The 26,381-nt window shown below is 36.6% G+C and overlaps 3 protein-coding genes across 3 annotated transcripts; 1 reads left to right on the top strand and 2 right to left on the bottom strand.

Moving 5' to 3' along the window:
- Positions 1–104: 104 nt before the first annotated feature.
- LOC119778248 (heterogeneous nuclear ribonucleoprotein A0) lies at positions 105–1,185 on the bottom strand. The gene is made up of 4 exons (XM_038277393.1): positions 1,071–1,185; positions 891–986; positions 656–790; positions 105–567 (listed from the first exon to the last, which is right to left on the bottom strand). Exons 1-4 carry the CDS (start codon positions 1,152–1,154, stop codon positions 427–429), a joined length of 456 nt encoding a protein of 151 aa, XP_038133321.1. The 5' UTR covers positions 1,155–1,185; the 3' UTR covers positions 105–426.
- A 2,068-nt stretch (positions 1,186–3,253) lies between these two features.
- LOC119778301 (transmembrane channel-like protein 6) lies at positions 3,254–16,419 on the bottom strand. The gene is made up of 20 exons (XM_038277467.1): positions 16,177–16,419; positions 15,706–15,830; positions 15,476–15,607; positions 15,247–15,396; positions 14,986–15,136; positions 12,952–13,039; positions 12,613–12,870; positions 12,359–12,531; positions 12,133–12,277; positions 9,409–9,552; positions 8,784–8,938; positions 8,085–8,175; positions 7,829–7,926; positions 7,657–7,752; positions 7,496–7,571; positions 7,265–7,398; positions 5,611–5,787; positions 5,444–5,522; positions 3,644–3,725; positions 3,254–3,528 (listed from the first exon to the last, which is right to left on the bottom strand). Exons 1-19 carry the CDS (start codon positions 16,230–16,232, stop codon positions 3,645–3,647), a joined length of 2,409 nt encoding a protein of 802 aa, XP_038133395.1. The 5' UTR covers positions 16,233–16,419; the 3' UTR covers positions 3,254–3,528; position 3,644.
- A 3,838-nt stretch (positions 16,420–20,257) lies between these two features.
- Positions 20,258–25,755, top strand: syngr2a (synaptogyrin 2a). The gene is made up of 4 exons (XM_038277444.1): positions 20,258–20,481; positions 22,587–22,824; positions 24,418–24,551; positions 24,639–25,755. Exons 1-4 carry the CDS (start codon positions 20,383–20,385, stop codon positions 24,819–24,821), a joined length of 654 nt encoding a protein of 217 aa, XP_038133372.1. The 5' UTR covers positions 20,258–20,382; the 3' UTR covers positions 24,822–25,755.
- Positions 25,756–26,381: the final 626 nt, after the last annotated feature.

The raw sequence follows: 26,381 nt of genomic DNA, 5'->3' as shown, positions 1-26,381 counted from the left end.
CCTCCAATTTCGCTATCCATTTGACGACATATAAAAAAATAAAAATAAAAAAAAACACACACACCAATAATTTTAATCATTCCAAAATCTATATTTGAAGTTGCTGTTATTTTTTACAGTATGTTACAAATTTGTTTGATGTAATCATGCAGTTAGTGTACAAGCTTGGCTTCTCCAATTTGCATAAACATACAGTGTATACTGTTTATCAGCCCTTGATAATACATTTGGGCAATACATTTTTCAAAAACCTACATTGGCAAACTAAGCCCAAAACATGAGAAACTTTTGTGAATATTCTACATACATTTCAGGACCTGATAGCAGATTAAATGAAGTTTTGATGTATGACGTTCCTTCATAGAGGACATAAAACAACTCAAAGACCCAAAGTTCCTTAAATCTTCTCAAACTCAAGGACCTATCTCAGAGCTTGTTTCCTTGTTCATCATCATCATCCTCTAACCACTGTGGATCTTCCAGTATGTAGCCCAAACCCATTGAACGCCTAGGTCGAGGTTTTTTAATTTCCGCAGGGATGGCCTCATTTTCAGACTCGTCATCCATCTGCAAAACATATTTCTTTGTCAGCTAACATGATAGTAAATGGGAAACGCACACCTTTGCAATTTTGTGTAAGATAGATTCCACTCACTTTTGGACTTACGACCCGCTTAATCGTACAGTCTGTACCCCCAATATAGTGAGGACTCGCCAAAAATGCATCGTCTGCTTCTTCTGCTGTAGAAAACCTCACAAAAGCAATCCTACACTTTGAAGACGTTATGATCTTGGATCAAGACAAAAAACACAAATTTTATAGATTTACTTTTGTGAATAAATCACATTATTAAAGTAAAGGTATTTGCAAAATGTGGGTTTGAAACTACCTTGCACATTGTGATATTTCCCCAGTCTTTAAAATAGGCGTATAAATATCTTTCATTAATACAGGGGTGCAGCTCTGTGATGAACAAGCCGTGATCCTATTAAATGAAAAAAAAAACATTAAACTTAGAGATTACTTTAGTTAGTATTGAATAGCTAAATGAAGCATCAAAAAACATTACCAAAACATAGCATTTGGAAAAAGCATCCATGTGTTTCTTTGGGAGGATGATAAATCTTCTTTTATTTGCAGTCTCAGAGGCCATCTTCCAGATGTGGATGTGAGACAATCGAGATCCGTGAAGAAAATGTGTGTGCAAGCATGAGACAAATCCTTCTTATAAATACAGGAGGGGTGGAGCTAGAGTTTAAAGGAAAGCGGCAGGTTCCTCTTGCTTCTACTTTTGTTTTAATCTCATGTTCAGAGAAGAAAAATGTGTTTAAAAAACATCAAAACCTTTAGCAGGCTGGAAATTTTCATCAAGGGCTTCAAGCACTGTAGTTGTTTAGTAGGAAGTGATAAACACCATATTTTTAAGCAAGGCACCTGATGATGGTAAACAGAAACAAGTAGGGTAAGTTGATAGGATGACAGGGTTAGGATCTGAAAAAAAAAAAAAAAAAAGAAGATTTAACCATTTTTGAAGGGTATGTTAGATGAAATCATACACTGCTTTTCTGCAAATGTCATGTGAATATGAGTGACAATATATAAAACAGTAATAACAGTAATGAAACATTTAATTTTATAATTTATGAAGCCCACATCATAGGTTTTCCATAGCAAAATTCCTGTTTCCCCTAGTCTGAAACAAACAAAGGGATTTTTTGATTAATCTTCTTAAAAAAAAAAAAAAATCCCTTTTAGTCCAGAGTCCTGGCTTCTTTTTTCTTTTATGTCCAACAGGTTTTCTCAAAGATCAAGCCCCTCATAGAAGCTTAATTTGGTGTCTCATAAACCACCTTTGCATTTTTTTAGCCATATGTTTTGGATCTTTGTCCCACTTTTTAAGACCCCTTTTCAACTTTCTGATGCCATATCTTTTTTTTTTTTCTTTTTCTTTTTTTTTTTTTAGTTTTTGTTATTTCAAACTTTCCATGACTTTAATCCCTCTAAACAAGTTTTCAAAGCCTTTTAAAGTAGCTAGAGGTCCATTACATCACATCTTCCACTGTCCCGAAAATGAACATGACACTTTTATTACATATTTATCTTTTTTTACACCAGAAAGCGACATTATCACAGTAAAACTCTGTATTTAGACAACTAAACAGAACAGCAAAGGGCCTTTATTCTGACATGTTTCCAAAAACTGGTTGGATGAACTCAATGACCCCAAGATATCACTCTTTACTAGAGTTTTAATGCATGGTTATTGTTCTAACTGTATAAAAAGAAAAATGTGGGACTTGTACGGTGCTATTTCATAACATATCAAAATAACTTAAACAGCCTCTTTAATTTGGCTTTGCTTTTTGTAGATCGCTCAAGATTATTCATTATTTGTGAAATATTAAATCGATCGCTTATGTAAAATGTCCACACATTTTGATGGATACCAGTGATATTTAACAGCTGCAATATCTTAAGATACCATCATAGGTTGAACTATAGAACAGAAAAAACATGAAGTATAACTATTTTATAAATGTCAATGTTTTATGAGCAATCATTCCAAATGGTAAAATGATTAAAGGCAGGAGAGAAAAGTGTGCCAGGACTCTCTCCCAATGACTGTTGGCAACAGTTTTTTTTTTCTTCTAAATTTAGCACCACTTTCTGCCCCCGAACGACATCCGCATATGAAACATTAGTTGCCAACTGTTTCAGTCTAACGCATCTGATGACTTTCAATTTTAGCTAGTTTCTAACTCTTTGATGGTTTATTTACTTTCCAACAAACTCAAAGGGAAAGGATATCTAATTAATTAGGGGAGCAATTAAAAACAACATAAGGCAAAAAACAAAAAAAAAACGATTATACGTTGAAGTTAATCTTTGAGGAATTGTTGGGATAACCGTACAAACTGATACTTTTTTTTTTAAAGATAAATGTATTATTTAATCACAACCTCGACACACACCCAGAAAAATAGTGTTCCTGTACTCTTTAAATAAAAATTGTTAAAATTAAGATTTAGTCTAGATTTCTGGTTTATGCCCATACCTGAATCGATGAAATATAGAATTGTATTGTTGTTAGGACACTGACCCTACAAAATATTAAATAAAATCTCAGTCATAGTCACTGGAATATTTTCAGAAGGCTTCTAATTTCACACCTAAGAATAATAATCTGGCTTTTTCCATCGATTCTTGATAAATGTTCTTTTAAAAAAAAATGAATCAGAAACACATTCACTCGATTTTATTTTTGCATTTCCATTACATGTATAAACTCAACATAAAGGTAAAAAATGTGTTGTACCTAAAACACAAAGTTTATTTTACAATTACATGCAGAAGTCAGCCTATTTCACCATTTCATTTTAGAAATCCAGAAGTATATCAGAACTTCACAAATGTCTTTGCTACTTATTTTTCAATTCTTTGCTTTGACATTCATAAGTCTCTATGTCACATGCATCTTAAGAATGACAACACCGTTAAACAGTAGGGCAACAGGGAAATATCTTTCTCCGAAAAGAAAAGAAAACATGTTTATTATGCAGTACTTGAATATTTAAGAGATTTGCTCACGTAATTAAACAAGGAAATAGATCAAGACAAAGAAAGAGAAAGAATATGGACTACCTCATGTCTGACAGGAATCCTGATTATTTTTTTCACGCAAATATTGTAGTTGGCTGATGAGGAACTTTTTGTCTTTACCTTCCTGATTACAAAGAAAACACACACAAAAATAAAATCATTTTACAGGCATCTTGCATGTTTTCCCCCTGACTAATAAGCACATATTCCATATGTATTTTTAATAAGGATAGTACCTTTCAGACACACATAGGTACAGATTTGCTCAGAAATTAACAAACTTTCCATTCAACTTTTGTAAAAGTAAGTCTGACCAGCAGACAGCAATATGAGGATATACTGAAATAAGCTTGAGGAATATAATAAACTTAATTTGAATTAGAACAAGCAAGCACAGTAAGTTTAGAAATACTTTAAGTAATCAAATACTAATAAGAAGCTTTGAGAAGCAGCATTTGGCATTTTTGTGAATGCTGTACAAACCTGTATTTGTCTGACAATGAAAATATGAATGCAGAAACCATTGCCTACAGCACCCATGCAATTATATACCAACAAAAAAATAGGCTAAAAAAACGCATATAGATTTTAAAGTGAACATATTTCTGATGTGGGAGGAAACCTTTTAAAAACTGATGGATGATCTTACTTCGATCTTATCAAACACTAGACAGATGAGCCATAGTGCTGTGGCTACGGCAGATAAGGCAACAATGCCCATTGGGAATTTGTTGGTACTGTACACAAAAGCCGAACGCATTTGTGTACCAACTATTTTCCTTGATGGTCTATCAGCATTCCTTCACAATTACTCACCTTAGTAAGTTCTACACTAAGGAGTTTGAGGTGTTAAGAGTCTCGAGATTGATGTTTAACCTAAAGCTGAAAGCACATCATTGGATTAATTCAGGCAGATGGGGTGTCCTAAATGTTCCAGATGTTCGTTTTATTTTGCAGGGTTTTTAAAAAAGTTTTTTTGAAGCATTTGAACTTCTCTATGTTTTGTCACATTACAACCACATTCTGCGATGCATTTTATTTAAACGTGACAGGCCATGCAAGAAGAGCATTTACCCAAAAGGCCCATGGTGACTGTTAGTGTGCCCTTCCACATGTCTGGTCTGTATCAGGGAGTGGCAAAGAGAAATCAATGCCTTAAAAAAAGGGTATAAAATAGCTCCTTTGTTTGGGGCTTATATAGCCATTTTAACACAACCTTTCTGCTGTGAAATTTGGTATTGACAGTATCATGCTGTGGGTATGTTCTATAGCATACGTTGTGATGGAGTTTAAAGCAGAAAAATGCCAGAAGATACCAAATGCTTATAGTGGAGCAGAGGTTCACCTTCCAGTCACAAGAACTTAAACCTTCGTTCAGATCTTTGGAAGCATATTTTTTTTATCAGAATTGACCAATAAAAGTTTAGACCAAAAGCCAACTTAAAGCTTGAGTTATACATTTCAAAGCTGATAAAGGGAAACCTCACTTTAAAATGTTTTTACAACTAAGGTTTGTTCAAAGTGGGAATTAGATTAATGCTAATGTACGACACACTTTTTAGACTTATGTATCCTTTTCCTTCCACTAGGACCAGTTCTTGCTGATCTATGTAAAATTCCAGTTAATTATGTGGTTCTGACATAAAAAAAAATAAATAAAAAAAAAAAACAGTGATTATACAGGTACTTCTTAAACATTTGCAGAATACATTTTAAAATTCCCATATCAGGGTATTACACTTTTTACGAGTGCACCAGCGTCATGCTTTTATTATGCTAATGCTCTCTAGAAAAGTTAGAAGGGCTTGTATACCTTTAAGACCAAAGTAAGATTTCACTTACATTTTCAATCTGCTTTTCAAGCCTTCTAATGATTTTCCTTTGGCCATCCACTACCTGCGCATGGAAATATATCACCAATCTGAAGATGGAGAAAAGAACAACAACAAATAACATTATTAAACATCAGATAAATATAATCCAGTTTAGTCTTAATCATAAGAACTTACAGAAAGATACCAGTTGGCAGAAACAAGAAGATTGGATTATCTAAAAAAGTGTTGTATGCTCTAATCAGCCATGCTAGAATCTGGTGAGAGTCCTTCATCTTCTTGGCCCACAGCCTCCCGGACTCAAACATGCTGGTTAGGTTTCTGAAAGGGCCACATCCTGGTGAAGGTTTGATCCTGTAAATGAAGGCAGTTCTTTGGATTAAGGTCAAGACACGTACTTTCCACTACCCACGAAATAGGTTTAAGAGTCATTTTTGTTTGCCCTCCATTAGTATTTTAAACATTGATTTTTTTAAACAAAAAGCAACTCAAACATTTGACCCTATATATATATATATATATATATATATATATATATATATATATATATATATATATCTCATATATAGAGAATGCCAAGACTGTGCAAAGCAGTAATCAAAGCAAAAGGTGGCTACTTGAAGAACCTAGAGTGTATAATTCCAGATGTGTTAATTCATAGTTTTGATGCCTTTAGTGTGACTCTATAATTTTCATAGTCATGAAAATAAAGAAAACTCTTTGAATGAGAAGGTGTTTCCAAACTTTTGGTCTGCATTATCAGATGTGTAAGATGTAATTACCATAACTATGTAATAAATACATGTATATTATCAATTTAGCACTTTTGAGACATTTGTATTATTAAGCTCCATTAACACATTAACTTTATAGTGATGGAGTTGTATGTTATCTTACATGATTTATAGACTTAATTGACTTCATACTGACTATGCAAGTTGATGTGCCCATTTTTATTATAAGTTAAAGTAATCTACTTATGCTAAAAGGTAAAAGGTAGGCCAAAAGTTTATTCAACTATTGTCCAGGTAGGCAATAAAAAGTTCTACTGGATTCACTTTGTATTAGTCTTTTTCCTGCTTCACAAAGGTAGGCAGCAGCTTGACAAAGCCATGATGGCAATTATTTTACATCCAAGTAGTATGCAGTTCTTCATATATACACACATGAATTTCGAACAGATTGAATCAGTATGGGCCGATACTGCACAGCCAGGTATCGGGTATCGGCATCGGGGCCAAAACATGGCATCAGCGCAACACTAGTATGTGGGACACATTTAAAAGTGGGATACTGGTCCTTGAGGATTTTTAATTTTGAGACCAAGGTTCTTGTAAGCATGTGTGGCATACAGCAGCTAAAGTATGCGTCCATTCGGTGTGTTACACCCAGTTGAGTTCAAGCAGTCCAAGCTATGTCGGTATACCCCTTACTATAAGGGAAGTGAGTTCATGTAGCCATCTTTTTGCAAACCTTCAATGGCAACAAATTCTAAACTTTAAATAATTGTAGTTTAGTTACTCTACAAGCCTTTCTCATATTTGGGGACCTTCATTTATCATCTGTTTATCTGACATCTGAACATCTAAGCAACAGATTGATGCTCAACAGGTATCGTCAAGTGCTAGTTAGTTGTTAATTAAATGAGCTACAGGCCACATTGCTAGTATGCATGTGTGTTAAGTTACATGTAGAGAATCTCTGTATTATAAATGGAAAAACAGCCCTTAGTTTATTTTCAAGAAATTATCCCAAATGTCTCTCTGCTTTGATGCCATAATTACATTTAAACTTACTTTTTTACCATTTAAGAAGGAAACATGGCACTTACATCCAGATTGTGTAACCGACAGAAACTGCAGCACCAACAAATGAAGGGAAGCAGAGCAGCGTAATAAACAGTGTTGTCATCTGAGTGGCTCTCCAAGGCTTTTTGGATGCCTGACAATTATGCATTAGACTGCTCTATGGAGACAAAAAGAAAACGAAAGGAGAAGGAATGTTTGTAATCCTGTTTCTACCAGCTTTAAGGAAACGGTTGGATGAGGAAGGCTCTGCCAACCTTTTTCATATAAAACAGTAAAAACAGCTTTGCGATTTGGACCGCAGGAAGAAGAGGAGCAAACAGCACTCCAAGCCTGGAAACAGCAAAGGGAAAATGTATTATTAAAAAAGGTATTTCTCTTAATAGCTCATCAATTATAAAGATCCCCCCCCAATCACCAAGTAAGAGTTTGTCCGTATATGAGTTCCAACACATTACGAGCAATGTCAAACACGGGCTTTCTGTTCTTCTTTAACATTTTCTTGGAGTAAAGCCTGGAGAGAAGACAACACAATTTGAGCTGAAAATCATTTCCTCAAGGTAGAAACATCAACATGCAGGTTATATTACCTCCATAGAAACTCCCCTAGAAAAGTATAAAGCACTGTGAAGAGGAAGTCCATCAACAGCAGACGGTAAAGTTCCTGCCCCACAAAATTCTCCCAACACTATCACACAGAGACAAAGTTTAATAAAATCCAAGCATATGTTTTTGATTTACATGTGACGGATAGTGAAGAAACATAATTATTCTTTTGTTACAAGATAATTCGAGTAGTTTCACATTTAAATTGACAAAAAGTGACTGTATGGGGAAGTGTATAACCTCCAGAGCTTGATGGTCTTGTTTCACAGCAATTTTACCAAACCATTGGTGACACAGCACTCCAATAATGCTGATCTTCAGAAGCAGGTTCCTATGAAGTCAAGATATGAAACCAACATTTTTACATAAGACTTGCACCTGGAAGACAAAAAAAAGGTGGGTCCCCCCCCCCCTTCTCAGCCACCATGTTGCATTATATATACTAGAAATATTGTGTTTTTATTAGTTTTTAAGTTATCATATAAGCAAAGAAATTTGCTAAACAATTCTTGCCGATTTTTTTTTTTTACTTTGTCATCCTATATTCAAGGGTTCTTGACCCTGGTCCTCAGGGCCCACTGTCCTTAATGTTTTAGATGCGTCTACTCAAGAACACCTGATTCAAATGATTGCATTTCCTCCTTGACAGCCTTCAAATGCTACAAAAGCCTGTTATTTACCTTTTCATTCAGGTTATCTGTGTGGAGGCAGGGAAACACCTAAACCATTTAGGACAGTGGGCCCTGAGGACCAGGGTTAAGAAACCCTGCTATAGTCAATGTATCCTGTAATGATTGTATGAATAGGATCGCCCCCTTCAGGTTTGTTGCTGTCTTACAACTGAGGATGAAAAATCAAAAAGCATGTACTCCAAATTAAACCTTATATAACTGTAATGAGATAGCATTCACATAGGTGAGAATACTAGCACCATCTCACCTGAAGATGGAGACATACACACGTGTGATGGGAGAGTTGTGCTTCTCGAACCAACAGCATAAATTAAAGATGCCAGGCAGCAACAGGTTGATGCCAGACACCACTGCAGACGTCAACAATAGTTTAAGAGTCACATACTCTGAACTGATGGTGTTCTGCAATTAAATGAGAAGGATTTAAAAATATGGGATGAGTTCAAGACAATAAAAGATGCATTTAAAACAAAACATTAATGGTGTTTTCAGTCCTTCTTTTTGTCTACTTTAAATTGTCTTGCTGCTGAAATGTGCTTTATAAATAAACTTGCCCTACCGTGCCTTATTTAAACTGATAAACTGGTAAACTGAAACAGTGCGAAGGTTTCTTAGAGGAACTTTGAAAAGAAGGACCTATACGTTAATCAAATCTACACAGAACAACGACTCGGTTTTGAAAGCCGTAAAAACGTGGCACCCTGTATGAAGAATAAATATAATTGTGTACTTCCGTAAAATGTTCATGGGAGAAAAGAAAAGCGGAACTAAATTATTGTAACAGGAAGTGTGTTTTTGTACGCCTCAGTGGCGATGTGAATTAATGTTCCTATGTATGCATGGAGCCTGTCACATCTACAGATTTTACAAACCTTGGATAAGAAGTAGACACCACAGGCGCTGAGGAAGATGCTGGCAAGACAAATGAGCCATGCTATGAAATGAACAATAAGGTTGCAGAACCGCTGCATGGGGCTCCTTTCATCTTCTCCACTGGTCAGCTCAGATAGTTGCTCCTGTTAGAGAAGTTGTCATTTTAAAGTGGAGCAAATGACCAATGGCTGTATATTAACCACAGACATCTGTCTATAAGTTTATTTCTACTGTATACAAATACACTTAGCATGAAGTTCAGTCATAGAGGAAATAGGTGCAGCCTTCCTGTGTTGATAGGATTCAAAAGGCAAGAAAAAAAAAATACTAGCCCATAAGTAAAGGTGGTTCACCATGAATGGAAGACATCAGCAATGCAAATATCAAAGAAGCCACTTCTTGTACTACAATATGGTTCTGGAAACAATTATTCAGGGTCCTTTGCAAAAAATTGAAAATTGAACATTTATGGAAAGATTAATCAGCTGCCAGTTAAATAGGATAAGATTGACAAAAGTAATAAAGATAAATGCAAATTGTATGAAAATAACATTAATAATGAATTGTGGTTCAACAGAAACTATTAACATTGAGCAACACTCAATCACTGCATTTGGCTTTTTTCTGAAATGTTCAGTCATATTTCAGCATCTGTTGATGGTTTGTTGGTAAATATTCATGAGCAAAGTGCTCCAATGTGTCTGGGACAGTTTTGTTTGTTTTTAGAACCATAATTTAAAATCAATATTTTTAATTCGCTAAATCATAATTTAGTCAACATTTTCATATTTTTTTAGTTTCCTGTCATTTCAATTATTGTTGTGAATTTAGCCTTTTCTTTAATAGGATTTTTTTTTTAAACAACTATATGTTTTCATCTCCTTACATATAAAACTTTTATGATTGTCATTCCAAAGGTGGGTTTGTGTACGAGGGTGAGGAATGAAGTGGGTGCAAATGCAAGGTCAGGAAAAAAATAAATAAATAAATTGACAAATAGGTGTTCCCTCTCGGGAGCGGGTACAGGGTTGTGCATGTGCTTTTTTTTTAAGTGGAAAGTGTGGGTGTTTTCAAATATTTACAAAAATCCTTCTCTATACCTTTTTAATATGGACATAACATCCATGATAAATGTGAAATTACCACGTGAAATGGAGGTTTTTCTTTGTCAGCATAACAGCTGCGGATTGCTCAGCTATTAAACGTATGCGAGAGCGTGCACAAGCCCATTGCTCCTTGTTAACGCTCTGTTTAAAAGTTGCTGTTTGCATCGCTCATACAAGCTTACTTTCCAATTTTTTCACTATGTCAGACTCGCCATCGGTAAGTGAAAATTGGGACAAGCACATAGGACGGCCTTACGTAAACATATCACCAGAATGATGGACAATTAGGAGGACCACTTATTTTGATGATCCACCCAGAAAAAGAACATCCTCCACTATACCTTTAATTGATTTCCAGAAGCACACATATACTTTAGTGGATTTCTGTTTAAACAAGACATCTTTACAGAAGAGGAGACAACATACCAGCCACCAAGCTAAAGGATCTCGAAATTGGGGATAAGTACCGATGCTAAACAGAACTGTTCTAGTTTCCACTCACAGTTTGGAACAACAAAAGCCTTTCAGAAAAACTGGTTCTGAACTTTAAATGGATGAGATTTTAAAAAATTACATAATTTAAAAAAGGAAAAAAAAATCTATGCCATATTCTACAAAAAAAAAAAAAATGCAGCTTTCTGCCTTGCTTGTCAGATATTTGGCCAAATTCCACAAAGCATTATTGAATGATGGAGTCAGTAATTGGCAACAGGCACTGAGCAAGTTTCAAAAACATAGAAAATCTATGTAGAAAAGAGTTACATTTATATTTACTGGCCAGACAACACTATGGGTGCTCAACAACCCTAAACCTCTGCTCCTAGATCCCTGGTTGGAACAAAGGAAGTGGATGTTCCCATTTTGTAACAAACCATTTGGAACTGATGTGTAGAAGACCATCAGGCAATAAATTATGTACTATAAATAAACTAAAACCCACTATCCCACTGTTAAACATGAAGTTGGTAGAATCATGTTTCAGCTCTGCTTTTCTTGAGCATGGACAAAGAAACTGTCCTGATGGAAAGATAGGCGAGATATACAAAGAAGCGCAGAATTATCAACTACTTTTATAGTGGTTTATGAAATGCATCCCCAATAAAATACACCAAAGAGTGGAGTTTTACTGCAGATCAATTAAAAAAGCATTTCTAGGAGTGTGGGTACTTTTAAGACTTTGTTTATGGGAATATGGTTAAATCAAATGAGGCCACCAGCAAAACTCCCACATAAACAGAATGACCCAAATGTTGCAGAAAATCTACAGCAGAAGGTTAAAAGGTGAAAATAATCACATTTCAGACCTCAGCCTGGTTTAAACACTAAACAATGATCGAAAGGTAGGCCAACACTCCTTTACAGAAACTAATGATCAGAAAACGACCACTTCAACTCATTTTTTAAGTTTTTTCTATACGCTCATTACCTTACTATGAAATCTTTTTAAATATGATAATTTCCGTATTTTTGGGATAAAAAAAAAATGCATTAAAAGATCAACAACAAAAAAAAGTTTTTTTTTTAAAGGAACACGAAGGATAGCTGTAAGAAAACACCTACTCACTGCAACTATTAACCTGAGAGATTATTCATTTTATAACTAAAATACTTGCGTACTTTGAGCTGAGTGCTGATTTTCTCAGACTGAAGTCTGATAGATGACTTCTTGCTGACTTTAAAGTCCCAAAAGCAGAAAACCTTTTCAGACAGATTTCCGTGGGGTTTGAACACCCGAAAACTTCTCCCAAAGGACTTTGACATACTGTAAGGAGAAATACCATTAGACAAACACAACAGGTGGATAAATATTAAATATGTTAAAATCACTGAATTATTCACGGACCTGTAAACCAGAAGGATGCAGATAATAAAGAAAGAAACCGTGATGGTAAAGAAATAGGCTGTGGGTATGCTGTAAGGCACCAGCTGTGTAACTGCATTGCCAGCTGGATGGTTAGTTTCAATTGTGATGTTTGAGTAGTAACCGTAAAACATCAAACTCTCAGAAAGGTAACCCTATCAAAGACAAAAAGTTCCAGAACAAATTAGAGAAATAAAAAATGTAAACAATGGCCAAAGCTAAAATAAAAACCTCACCGTGCCTGTGAGAAGATTAAGGGCTGCGAAAGAGTGTTGAAGAGAATCATTAGGAGGAGAGTGGATGGCTTGAGGAATGACCAGAAACAAACAGGTGATAATGAACAGGAGCAGATTGATGGACAGGAGGGTTCGCAGAAAAAGGAAATAGGAGAGAACTCCGGTTCCATAACGTCCACTCAGCTTTTTCATGGAAGAGTTCCACAGCTTCAGGTAGCTGAGGAAAGGAAGTCCGTTGAATGTGCAATGGTGCCACATCTTAAAGGAGGCAAATGGAAGCCAAGTAAGCAGCTAATATTTAAACAACAATTCAAACCTCTTAGGAGCAGGAATACCCACCCTTGAGATGTATACACATTGGAGATTGTAGCAGGGGAGCTTCTTTCTGATGAGTGATTTCTCAGCTAAATGGCTGAAATAATGTTTCCTTTGGAAAGAACACAGTAATATAAATTAATCCAAATGTTGATTAAAAAAAAAACACACAAAAAAACTTGACAATCCATCAATTACTTTTTAAAACAACATCCCTGTCCTTCCCATTCCAAATCAATACGCTTTACATCACCATGTCACCAGGTGATTATGAACCAATTCAAGCACTGAGGAAATGCTTGGAAGAAATCAATGCCTGGATGTGCCATAATTTTCTTCAACTGAATAGAAACAAAAGTGAAGTAACAATCTTTGGACCAATAGAGGAGAGATCAGCGATCTAAAGTTAGCACACAGCTTCAGTCGCTTCAGCTAGTAACCACTGATCAGGCCCGAAGTCTATGTGTAGTGCTGGATTCAGACTTGAACCTCCAAAAGCATTTAAAGGCAACTACAAGATCGGCTTTCTATCACCTAAAGAACATTTCTGGGATTAAAGGACTAATGTCTCAGCATGATCAGGAAAAATGAATCCATGCGTTTATTTTTAGTCGAATTGATTACTGCAACGATGTTTTCACAGGTCTGCCTAAAAAGTGGATCAGACAGCTGCAGCTGATCCAGAATGCTGCTGCCCGTGTCTTCACTAAGACTAAGAAAGTAGAGCACATCACCCCAGTTCTAAAGTCCTTACACTGGCTCCCTGTATCTCAGAGAATAGACTTTAAAATACTTATTTTAGTCGATAAATCTCTGAATGGCTTAGAACCTAAATACATCACAGACTTGCTATCATCAACCCTCCAGACCACTCAGGTCTTCTGGCTCCAGCCTGCTCTGCATAACTAGAACCAGAACTAAACATGGAGAAGCAGCATTTAGATCCTAGGGTCCACCTATCTGGAGCAAACTTTCAGAAAACTGTAAAACTGCGGTAAGCCTGAGATCCTTTAAATCAAGACTAAAAACACATTTGTTTAGGATTGCCTGCGACTGTTCTAGTTAAACAATTCAACTGAATCATCATTAGTTAAACTTTTTTATCTTATTTTTTTGTAGACCAACTGTTTTTAATGTTCTTTTTTGTTTCTGCATTTTTATTTTTTTTCCTACTTGCTTTGATTCTGTTTTATTTTCCCTTTATTTTTAATCATGTAAAGCACTTTGCATTGTCTTTGTACTGAATTGTGCTATACAAATAAATTTGCCTTGCCTTGCTATCTACATTTCTAAATGTCCATCCATCCATTTTCTATCAAGCTTATCCTTGCTGGGGCTGCGAGGGGTGCTGGTGATTATCTCCAGCTGTCTACAGGCAAGAGGCGGGATACACCCTGGACGGGTCACCAGTCCCTCGCAGGGCAACACAGAGACAAACAACCATTCAGACAAACACTCACACCTAGGGAGAATTTAGAGAAGCCAAAAAAACCTAACAGTCATGTTTATGGACTGTGGGAGGAAGCCGGAGTACCTGGAGAGAACCCACACATGCTCCGGGAGAACATGCTAACTCCATGCAGATAGACTCCGGACTGGGAATCGAACCCGGAATAATCCTAAATAGTTTGGGTATTTTTTTCCCCATTTGAATGGCTTATACGCCGATTTTTTTTTTGTTGAGATTTTTTTTCCCCAAAATTTTATTAATCTATCCATCCATTTACCTATCCATCTAAAAGCAAAGTCACAATACCTCCCTATAGCCATTTACAGAGGCTTTTTCTTTGTATAACCAGAAGGCATCTTGGTAATTCTTCTACTGGAAGAGAGTGACTTCATGAAAGTCAACAATCTTGTAGAGCTTCCTAGGATGGGTTCAGATATCTAAAGCAGTTGCTCTGTTACACAAATTATCTGCAATTAGTTTCTGAGCCAAAGTTGTTTTGTAGGAAACTGTGTTAATGTTTAAGAGACTATCTACTGTATATCTACCTTGTTAGATTGTTCAGGATGATTGTTTAAAGCAGTAGTGAATAAGATCTTCGTCCCATTTACCTGATTTCCCTTTTGTCCGCCAGGCTGAGTGGTGTGGTCCGCAGCTTTCGCATACCTTCACTCACAGTGAGGCCCCTGAGATGTGACAGCAACTGCTCCATATGGTCTCCAACGCCGCACAAGCTTGAACCAGCCACATTTTCTGCTCTCTCTGTGGATACAGCAAACATCTTCCACTTCAGCTGTTGTGGCAGAAAAGGTCCGTTGCATTTCAAAATAAAAGAAACTTAAAACTTGTTTTGGGTTCTGAAAATTTGCAACCTCCAGTACTGATTTCCTCCAACTCAGGTTGAATGATACAATCATGGGTCAGTCTCGCAGTAAGAATGGAGTCACAGGATGAGGTCTGGTGTTGCTGTATTGCATGTGTTTGTCTGCCTTGTAAGGCTAAACCTGCAGAACTATGCATCCCTGTACCCAAAACAAAAAGAAACATAAAAAAATTCAGTTGCATACACTATTTAAGGTGAAAATTTAAGCTTAAACTCACCAGATTTACGGCTGGGCATAGAGGATAGCACCCTCCTCGTTTCGGCTGACCAGTTTTTTCTTTCCAAAGACCTCGTCGGTTTTCTGCGAAGCGATTGTTTGCTTCCTTCACTGCTGCTTGTTGATGTATTGTCTGAAAATGAAGTTAATCTTAAAGCCATTTCTAATGATCAAATATACAAATATAAAAAAATGGTTCTTTGATTTGAAAGCTTTGGTTGAAGTAAATACCAGAGGTGTCTGAGTATTCTGTAATCATTCCCATCTGTATGGCTTCAGGATACCCCAGGACACTGAATGCTGGTTCTTTGATGAGCTGAAAAGAATCCTGCCTAGGCTCACCTTCTTCAATGTTTCTGCATTAAATGGAAAATAATACTGACTAAAAGAAATTCTGCAGTTTTTCAACCAAACAGTCCCTTGCATAACCTTTAATCAAACCGAAAGCAAAAATGTCTTTGGTACAATAGTGGATAAAGAACTTTTATTTCACTGAAGAGCGTCCCTGCAACTTCATTAACTTTTTATACATTATAATGCTGAACAGGAGTAAAGGATCTTAATCTAACGCAAGCCTTTAAAAAGATATATATTTACGCCTTTTTCTAGGTCGACAGAATTTTGGATCAAGATCTCCGATGCCCTTTAAGATGTTGCACTTCCTAAAAAAGAATGCGTCGTACAGAAAGAAGAAAAACTTACTCATAGTCACAATCCTTTTCACAAATGTTGTCATTCAAGTTTCCACCGTACGCCATCGTTAGTGATGATCACAATTTGCTGTAGCTGCCAAACTAACACGGTTCTCTCAACATCTAACAGAGAGCATTGCTGAGGTTGAAGGTTTCTCAGAAACACTTAACATACATCACCGAAGCTTACCAGTTCCTTTTCAAAATGCAAAGCCTCTGCTTAAAGAATGTGTAAAATGTTGCTTCCTGTGATATACTCAAGAGTTAACACTCCTCTGTTTTTTTTTCTGCATGTTTACCATGGAATTGATAGGTCGCTCAAAATAAACCCTGTGTTAAAAAAAGAGAGAAGTAAGTAATTAAAAAAACAGACGGAAAGATCATTTTCAAACATTCACTATCTGAAGAGGTGAAACCATGCTTCCTCTTTCTCACAGCTGGGGCTTATTTGCAATTAGTTAATGCTTGTACATGCATGACCTGCCCTGTTTGGAGGGAACATAGGAGACAAATAAGCTTATAATATTGAAGTTGGGCTGTTTTCACTATTAAAGTCCCATGTCTGTTAGTTTGCTAGAAAGTGGCTGGCATTTTCTATTTAATGTGGCTCATTTCAAAATCCTGAATTCACACTGTAGTCAAATAGTGAACGGTCAGGAACTTCTGCTTCACCTTTAGCGAAAATGAGGGCCAGTAAATAGGACAAAGGTCATTCTATACTATTCTATTCATGCTTCTTCTCACTGCCTATTTTGTCAGGTCCGCGATGAGGCCAATGCCTATTTTTGGCAGTCTATGGGCGAGAGGTGGGCTGCACCCAGCTGCAACAGACTGCCCTCTATTCTATTCTATCCATCCAGGAATTCAGAAGTCATAAGTGCTATAAATGACCTGAGTCATTTTTGACTGAATCCATAAGAGGAGAAGGTTCGCTCTAATGGCTAAGACTTAGACTAGACAAGTTTTATTAACATTATGCATGCACAGAGTGTATACACAACAGTGTTCTGATGCAGACAGCTCTCCAACAGTGAATGAGCAGCTTAGCTGTGAAATGAACATCTCCATTTATAAAGTGCAGCAGTGATCAAACTAACTAACCAGTTTTCTTATCTAAAAATGCCCCTTTACAGATGTCTATGTGACAGACCAGCTTCGGTCTGTTTCTTAGAGTTGGAACTATAGTGTCTTATTTTCTCAGTGAAACTTGGCATTTAAACTTCCTCATTGTGAAAAAAATCAAGCTACCCAAAGATCTTGATCAAAGTTCTTTTTTTGTTTACAGTCACTCTGTTGTCTTGTACATTTATTTTAACGGTATGGTTTTGTTGTTTCCAAAACACAGAAAATCGCTATGTTTTTCAGTTCCTTTAAAAATGACTACATTCTTATGAAGTTATTTTGGCTTTAAAATTCATATCAGGTCAAATGACATATTTTATTGCTCATGTTTCAAAATTAAGGAGTAGGAATTGTAATGAGAAAATATACATTTTCAACGCCAGACATTGACAGAGAGATTGGTGTGGCTGCTGCTTTAATTCAGACGCTTCACCGGTCTGTTGTGGTGAAGGAGGAGCTGACAAAAAAAACAAAGCTCTCCATTTATGTTCTTACCCTATGTTATTAAAATCTAGATCATAAGCGAAAAAACTAAAACCCGGATACAAGCAGGTGAAATGAGCTTCTCCTCCACATTGAGAGGCCAGCTGATGTGGTTCGGATATCTTTTTTGTTTGTCCTAATCAAGTCACCCTTGGGAGGTGTTCCATGCAGGTCCTAACGGGACTAAGCCTAGAGGATGACGCAGGACATGCTAGAAGGACTAGGCTATCTCTAGGTGTCTGGGGAAAAGGAAGTCTGAGAGGCTCTGTTGAGACTGCTGGTCCAGTTACCTGCTTCCAGATAAAGCACAAAAAGACAAGCACAAATTCAGGTCTAGATTCATTTATTGTTTTCAAATATCACATTTATTATTTCACTTGTTCTGCATTGGTAATGATAGCCGTGTACCTGTCATCCCATTGCATGATCTGCAATAATTTGCACCGTTAAATCAAATCAACATCAATATTACATCAAACACTAAAATCAAATGTTCATCACAATTCTAGTCAAAAACATAAATCAACATAATCCTTTGACATCAACTTGATGTTTGTCAAAGATTTTATTGATGTCATTTTGACATTACTTCAATATCACACTTCTTTGACTTTTCACTCAAATAAGGACATTGATATTATTATTTTAAGATTGTGTTTTATGTCACTTCAGCAAATAAAATAATTGATCTTTGTTTAAAGATTATGTTTTAGGCTCTAGTGGTCTTTTGTTATTTTTGAAAGTAGCCTGTCATGATACTCCAAGGGTTTGAACTGATGTATCTATCTACTATTATATTTTTATGTAACAAGCTCATAGTTTTTAGATTCATATAAAAGAAGTAATGGGATTGCAAAGCAGCTCCGCCTTTCTATTTTTATTTGCATATTCAACTAAAATAGATTTGGCGCCCGCTTCTGTCCTTGTCTGTGTAAAGCAGTTTAAAAAAAAACAGTGCACCACAGGTGGTAAAGCAGTAGGGGACATACAAATAAAGAGTAGACCCCGCATTGACGGTCGCGGCGGAGGAATTACGGCGGCCAGCTTGGGGCGGTCGAACTTCTACCCTATCCCGCTGGTTTAAAGCTACAGTGTGTAATAATTACAGGGATATAAAGTGAGAAATGTAATATTATACATAACTATGTTATTTATCATCATCTACGAGCTCAGCCTCTTAACCTTAATATTTGTGTTGCCTTAGAATTCCTTATTTATAATTACATAGGAGCGGGTCTCGCAGCCATGGAGGCAGACATCTTTGCGCTACGGCAGCGCAGAGCCAACAAACTAGCGATTGCGAGACGCTCGAAAGTAACTACAGCAAGTTGAGAGAGATGAACTGAGACAGTACTGAACAATAGATGGCAGTATTATGCCTGAGAATGCTATCTGTAAAATTATCTATGTAAACAAACCTCATCACAGAAGGTAGGTGATGCGGACGTCGTGGAAGACATTTTGTCTCGTAACGCTCGCCGTACTGTTGGGGGGGAGAAGCGGTGGGGAGGAGATGTTCATGTTGCTGCGGTCTGCAGTTTGGATGTTAGATGTCGCTGAAAATTACACACTGTAGCTTTAAGCTGGTCAGATGAATGATGCTTCAACACTGTGCACTTTTTTCTGTTTAAATCGACGGACTATTGGGTCAGGGCTTGATGGATAACTTTCCACAAGTCAGATGAACAGAAGATGATTTATGAAGATATGGCTGCACCACATTGCCAAAGTCACCACTCTTGAACTCCAGAAGGGGAACACAAGAAAAAAGCTCTGCAAAACAGTCCTTTTTCAGGGCTTTTAGCTAATATTAGAGAGATGTATATATATATATATATATATATATATATATATACATATGTATGTATGTATGTATGTATGTATGTATGTATGTATGTATGTATGTATGTATGTATGTATGTATGTGTACAACCATGTGTTTGTATATGGTAGTAAAAAAAATATTAAAATGTGTGAGTGGCTGTTATTTGCAACATACATACATCCTGTCTGAATATTACATTAGTTTTAACCACACTAAGAATATTTAAATGCACTGAACCATTTTGGTAAATTATCTATAGTTTTAAAGTTTTCAGAAAAAAACAATGTGAAACTTAGTTCAATATTCAGCGAGTTAAAGTTGATTAAAATTAATTCTGTGCCTGGTCAACACATTACACTCAGCAGAGCAGTCGACCGCCCCAAGATGGCGCCCCTAAATCTCGTCAGCCACTACAGGCGAGAGCGGTCGATGCGGGGTCTACTCTTTATATATGTCTATGGTAGGGGACGTTAGTGGTTTATTCTAAAGTATAGGGCTATCTCATCGTTTACTGGGTCCTGAAACTGAATCTTATTTAGATTGAAATGTTATATAATTATAACTTTGCCAGACTGTAGTACAGGTGTAACGAAGAAATTGCAACATATCAGTATTGAACATATCTTAGTTCCGAGTGGTTCCTTAACGCATCAAAAAAGGGGGCGGTCTTCAAAAAGTTATCAGGAAGCAGATTGACAAATTGAAACTCCTCTGGAACTTAGAGAGGAAGAAAGTTTACAACTAATCTTTAATTTGTTTGCCATTGTTTTTTCGGTGGGTTAAATCATGCAGGGCAGCGCGTATGGGGCCTCTCTGGCCGGCGGGGCCTTTGACTTTGAAAGTTTTGTGAAGAAACCGCAGACTATTTTGCGCTTCCTGAGTTGGGTGAGTGACCTGAACTAAACGTTAACGTTAGCAACCGTCACATCACAGCCTGTGGTAACATATGTCCGCTCCCACCATTCACAGAGAGATGTTTATTAAGCGTCTTGTTGTTTCTGTGTGCTCACTAAGTCGCACAAAAATGATATTCTAACTTTAAACTATTTATAAACTTTTTTAAAACGTATAAGTAATCAGTGTCAGCTATCGTAGGTTCATAGTAGCTTGTAGCTAGCATGTCCACTGCTGTGTCACTGTAGTAAAAGAGCCAAACACTTTGGAGTTGTTCACTACTTGATGCTTTGAAGGTGCTCTATTTCTATTTTAAATAAAATAAAATTCTACATTAATGTACATTGTTGTTCTGTATTGGTAGCTACTAGGAATAGAAAGTTTCCCAGCGTCATCTGTTGCTTCCTGTCTGCCTCCTGACTCCTACACACATGCTTAACATAAGAGTGTATGTTTATTATTTTTATATTATTATTATTGTTATAGAATAGAAAATCCTGTTATTGTCCTACAGCGGGGACATCCTGGTGATTACAGCAGCAAAAAGATTATAGAAAAAATTGTTAACACAAATGTGGACCTTAGAAAAGTGTTTAAGAATAATATAATAGTAACGAGTTTGAAAATAAAGTAACTCCATGCAGAAAGACCAGAACCTTCTTGCTGCAAGGCAGCAGTGCTACCCACTGCGACACTGAGCAGCCTTATTATATATATATATAGTATGAAATTGTGTTATATTAAACTGGTCCTATAGTCACTCTATTACAGATGTAGTAATGTAACGAAAGTAATTTCTCCCTGGGATTATTAAAGTATTTCTGATTCTGATTCCTGGTCGATGGGACAGGTGTTGTGAATGAAATGGTGCCCAGCTTGAAAGATCTCCTGTGTGATGCTGAATGTGTGCATTGATGACTGAAAGACATCTTCAATGCCCCATTTACTACGGGTGTTGAATTCACATTGATGTGTATTTAAAGACATTTCAATTAGTGGAAAAAATTGCACAGGGGAATATAAAAAAAAAAAGTCTAATCAACCAAAACTGTAGCACCCCCATGCAGTGCCTCCGTGGACCCCCTGTTGAAGACCTCAGCAATAATGAGTATTTGAAAAATGGCAGCAACATCAGAGATGTGCAAGATGACAGCAGCGTGTCATTTAACTGATTAAAGTAGAAACTACAAAATCAGCCTGAAAGTAACAACTTATTGGGGTTGTTGGGAACAGTGGTGGTTTTAGAGTCTTACAGCTGCTGGGCGGAAGGATCTGTGATAACACTCCCTGGTGCATTTAGGGTGCAACAGTCTGTCACTGAAGAATCTTTCCAGTTCTGTAACTGCAAAATGCATGGGGTGGGAGACATTATCCAGCAGAGATGGATTTTTTTTCCTTTGCATATCTGCATTAAATAAAGTGAACATGACAAGTGCGAGCATTGACTGTTATATGAGAAGCACTCATGGCAGGAATACCTTTTACAATATATTACAAGACATTTTAAATGGCAGTATTGGATATAAATAAAAGTTCTTATTCATTCTCTAAGGTCAGTTTAGAGGGACCAAAGGGCTTAACAGTGATGCTCTTGGACTGTGGGGGGGATTTGAAGAGAATGGTAACAAGGAAGAGTATGAAATCTAAACCGAGAGAGGTTGGAAACTTTCAAGGCAACTACAAAACCATTGTTTTAAGTGTTTTGGTTGTTTATTTTGTCACCATTCTAGTAATCATTCAAACTTTTTAAGAATAAAAAAAAAACATGAAATTGACTTTGTATGACTATTGATGAGAAATGGTCAAGAAAAAAGTAATTATTCATAAAATGATTGTTTAATGGCAGAACATTAAAACTCAACATTGTGCCCTGAGTCTAAACGATACTCTGCATGCAAATAGATACTAGAGATGTGAAAGACGTGGTTAAAAAGGTGCTAAGAAATTACTTGCAGACCTGTTCCTCCTTTTTTTTTTTCTTTTTTTCAAAGGGCAAGGAATTGAAACTTACAAGAACAATCAGCCTGCTTGATATAGAGGATATTTTTTGTTTTTTGTGGCTTCCATGAATGACCCACTTCGTTTCTTTATTCCAGGTATTTTCCATTGTGGTTTTTGCAAGTATTACAGCTGAAGGCTACATTAACAAACAAACACAACAAGATACCAAGTGCATGTTCAACAACAACGACTCTGCCTGCAGCTACGCCGTGGGAATCGGAGTCCTGGCCTTCTTGGCTTGTGTTGCTTTCCTGCTACTGGACGCCTACTTCCCAAATATTAGTAATGCCAAAGAGAGAAAATTCATCGTCATGGGAGATCTGGTCTTCTCAGGTAGTAGAAGGGGGGGTTATATTGTTTTTTAATGGTAACCTGGTTAATTTTCTTTCAAAGATGTCAGTGTGAACAAAAAAAAAGAAAACATTTTAACAACTTAAGCAATGTTTAAACCCTTTTGTGTTTCAATTGTTGGGATAGCATAATGGAACAGTTTTATTGTAGAATAAAAAATATATCTAAAAGGTTGATCAAGGTAATAGAAAAATGATTAGGTCTAGTATTCACTTGCAGTTTAGATAGTGTGCTGTGCAAGCTGCAACTAAATCATTAAGACAGTCCCAGAAAATGCAGATTTTAAAGCTTTGATTTATTAATGTAAAAACTCCAAACAAGTTTTTAAAGGGGTCATAGAATGCAAAACCGAGTTTACATTGTCATAGATGAATGATAGTCCAGTGGGTGAAATGGAGGTAAAGAGAAGTTCAAACCCCATCGACACCTCCTTTCTCTGCAAATCTCACAATTCTAAACTTCCACCATAAAACGGGCGAAGTCAAACAAAGCCCTGAATTGACGTCAATTTGGATCCGCCATTGTCCACGCCACCGTCACAGGGTTGGGTCGGGTCGCTCCGTCTCCCGCTGGCTCCCTCATTCTACTCCGTGCTGCACTGCAATCGACCAAAATCCCGGACGATTTTGAAATGTCTCCCGGACATTTTATCAGGTATGAAAAGTAGAACATGTCTGGGGAAAAGGAGGACGCCTGGTCACCCTACCATATCAACAATTTGATGTTTCAGTGAGTGAGTGCTTGTTGCTATAATGCATCTTTTCCAGCAGCTTCACTCGTTGTAAACCAACCAATCAGCACACAGCTCATCTAAATATTCATGAGCATACCATAAAAGGAAAAAAAAACTTGTTTCATTCTAGGGCTTTTAACCAGGCTTGCATTAGGGCGCAAAGAACTGCAAATATGCCATTTTCAGCTCAACCAATGTTACACACCCTATTAAGCGACCTTAAGGACCCACCGACTACCCTATAGAATCATTCTATGACCCCTTTAAAAAAACTAATTGAAAAAATAAATACTTAAAACACACTCCCGAAATGTGGTTAACATTTTGGGAGTGTGATAAACTACACTTTTTTTTTTTTTTATGTCTTCAAAGGTCTTATGCAACTGATAAAAGACAAAAATCTGTGCAAGTGTTTTTGCATTATGATTTTATAACTAAATATTACATTTATTTCATTATTTGCTTCTGAGAAAGCCAAGTTTTTTTTAAATATAACTAAGTGGTATTTAGGTTTATCCTCTGTTTTGGCAAAGAAACACCACAGCTGTAAGTTTCTTAATGCTTTTACTACATCATCTAAATGACAACAGTCAACAGCTTTTATGTTTAGCCATCCTATCAAACCTAAAAGTTATCTTGTCACCAAAAATGTTGTGACAAGCACCGTTTTAGATGTGATGTGTTTTGCTATCCCAATCTAAGGTAGGTTTCTAAGCTGTTTGAGTGAAGAAAATTGAAATATCTTTTTTGAAATGTAAGCTTTCTCTACTTTTTAAATCATGCATATGCTGTCTTCACTAGACCCTGTTTTTCTTATCTTTTATTTCTTGTCCTTTAAATAGCGTTTTGGACATTCCTGTGGTTTATCTGCTTTTGTGTCCTGGCCAACCAGTGGTCCAAAACTGATGCCAAGTTTGTCATGGCTGATGCTGCCAAGGCTGTGATCGCCTTCTCCTTCTTTTCTGTCATCACCTGGGTGAGTCTCTAGATCACCTCTTCAGAGTTCGATCATGTTTAGATTTCTGTTCTACTGAAACTTCCTAACACAAACATCTCTCTACAGAGTCTTTTGTCCTACTTTGCTTTCGGAAGATATCGCCAAGGAGTGAGTGACTTTAACCAGGATTACACAGACCCCGCCCAGGATCACACCTCTCCGTACCCACCTGCCCCTTCCAGCTACCAGCAGGCGCCTTTCACCAACAACCAGGCTCAGCCGGGAGAGTATCAGCCTCCAAACTACTGAAGGACAGATTTACTCACATGAATCCTAATGGGAGGGGGGATTCTTCTTAAAATAAACAAAAAAAAAAAAAAAAAGGCACTTGTACCAATGATTTTGTTTAAAATCAGCACTGTCCACGGCACTCCCCTTTTTCTGGCATATTTTTCTGGGCACTGACTTTCAGTTTGCTGCTTTGTGGCTGAACTTTTGTTTGGTTGATGTTTTATTGTAATGTTTGACAAAAATTGCCCCAAAAGAAAAATACAAAAGATTGACTTAAAACTAAAACAGCTCTCATAGATCAAACCTTGTGTCAATTTTATTTGCAAATCAATCTACTTAGATTTACTCGTACCTTAAGAAATGCATTCTGTATTTAAAAGAAGGGGAAGTTTTCTTTGAATATGTTACTGTTCAGCACATTTTTTTGGTTTGCTCATGTTATGTGATGGTGATCCACATTCAAGTTTAGTTTAGAAATTATTGTTCTAACAATAAATGCATGATTTAATAAACAGGTTTTCTTTTAAATGTACCTACTTGAGCTACTTATCTTTTTTTTTAACTATCCACAACAAAAAAGCTTTAATTCTCAAAGTATTTTTTATTTTGCTGTCCAAGGGATCTGCCTTTAGCCTCAATCGTTACTTTTTTCTAAGTGTATGGTTTAGATTTGCGATTTTATTTTTGCATTTTGCCCTAAGCTACCTGGTGGGCATGTTTTTGGTTCAAGTTTTCAGTTTTTAGCATATATTTTTTTGGGAATCTGATCTGAAAAATTGAAGATGTATTTAATTTGCGGGTGTCTGACACTGCAATTGATTATTTTCTTGTTTGTTAATTGAATCTTTTCACTGTTCTTATTCAAATAGATTGAAGTACATCTGGTGAAGTGTTTTGTATCAGATGGGATTTGCCAAATAAAAACTGCTCCAGGTTCTCTTGTCAGCCCATACATGATATCCTGCTGTGTGCTTCTTGTGCAAATATTTGTGTTGAGAAGCATTACACAGTAAAGGGGGGTATATTTTGTTTGTTTCTGTTAGGAAATAGGGGAAAATAGAAGCTAATTGATACATTTTTATTATTAAGTGTAATTAAATCCCATATAGAACAAACAAAAGGATTTGTATGTACCAGTATTATGCCAGGTGATGGATGTATTTATACATGATAGGATGAATGCACCTGTTGTCAGATAAAGATTGAAGATGGTCAAAAGGCAGCCAGAGTAGGTGGAATATGATTTCTGAACACAAAGACTGTCAAACCTCGAATCAGATAGGTTACCGCAGCATCAAACCACAACTGGTTTCATTTCTTTCAAACTTGAAGCTACAACACATCTCACATCTGCCGATTTTACTTCAGCATTTACATTTTCAGGTGACAAAGAATTGGTCTTATTTGCATGACATGTTTAAGATTCTTTGCAAAAACAATGTGTAAAGTTCTCATGCAATTTTCATAGTTCAGTGCTTTGCCCAAGGGCAAGTAGACATACGAGGCGGTAAGCTGGAATCAAGACATCTATTCTAAATAAAGCAGTTTGATGGATCGACTATCAGTACATCTCACTGT

This window comes from Cyprinodon tularosa, unplaced genomic scaffold (genome assembly GCF_016077235.1).
Source record: "Cyprinodon tularosa strain WSP-4 unplaced genomic scaffold, ASM1607723v1 ctg131, whole genome shotgun sequence".
In the NCBI taxonomy this organism is placed as follows: domain Eukaryota; kingdom Metazoa; phylum Chordata; class Actinopteri; order Cyprinodontiformes; family Cyprinodontidae; genus Cyprinodon; species Cyprinodon tularosa.
The sequence above is the reverse complement of the archived record's forward strand: the minus strand, read 5'-3'. Positions and strand labels throughout refer to the sequence as shown.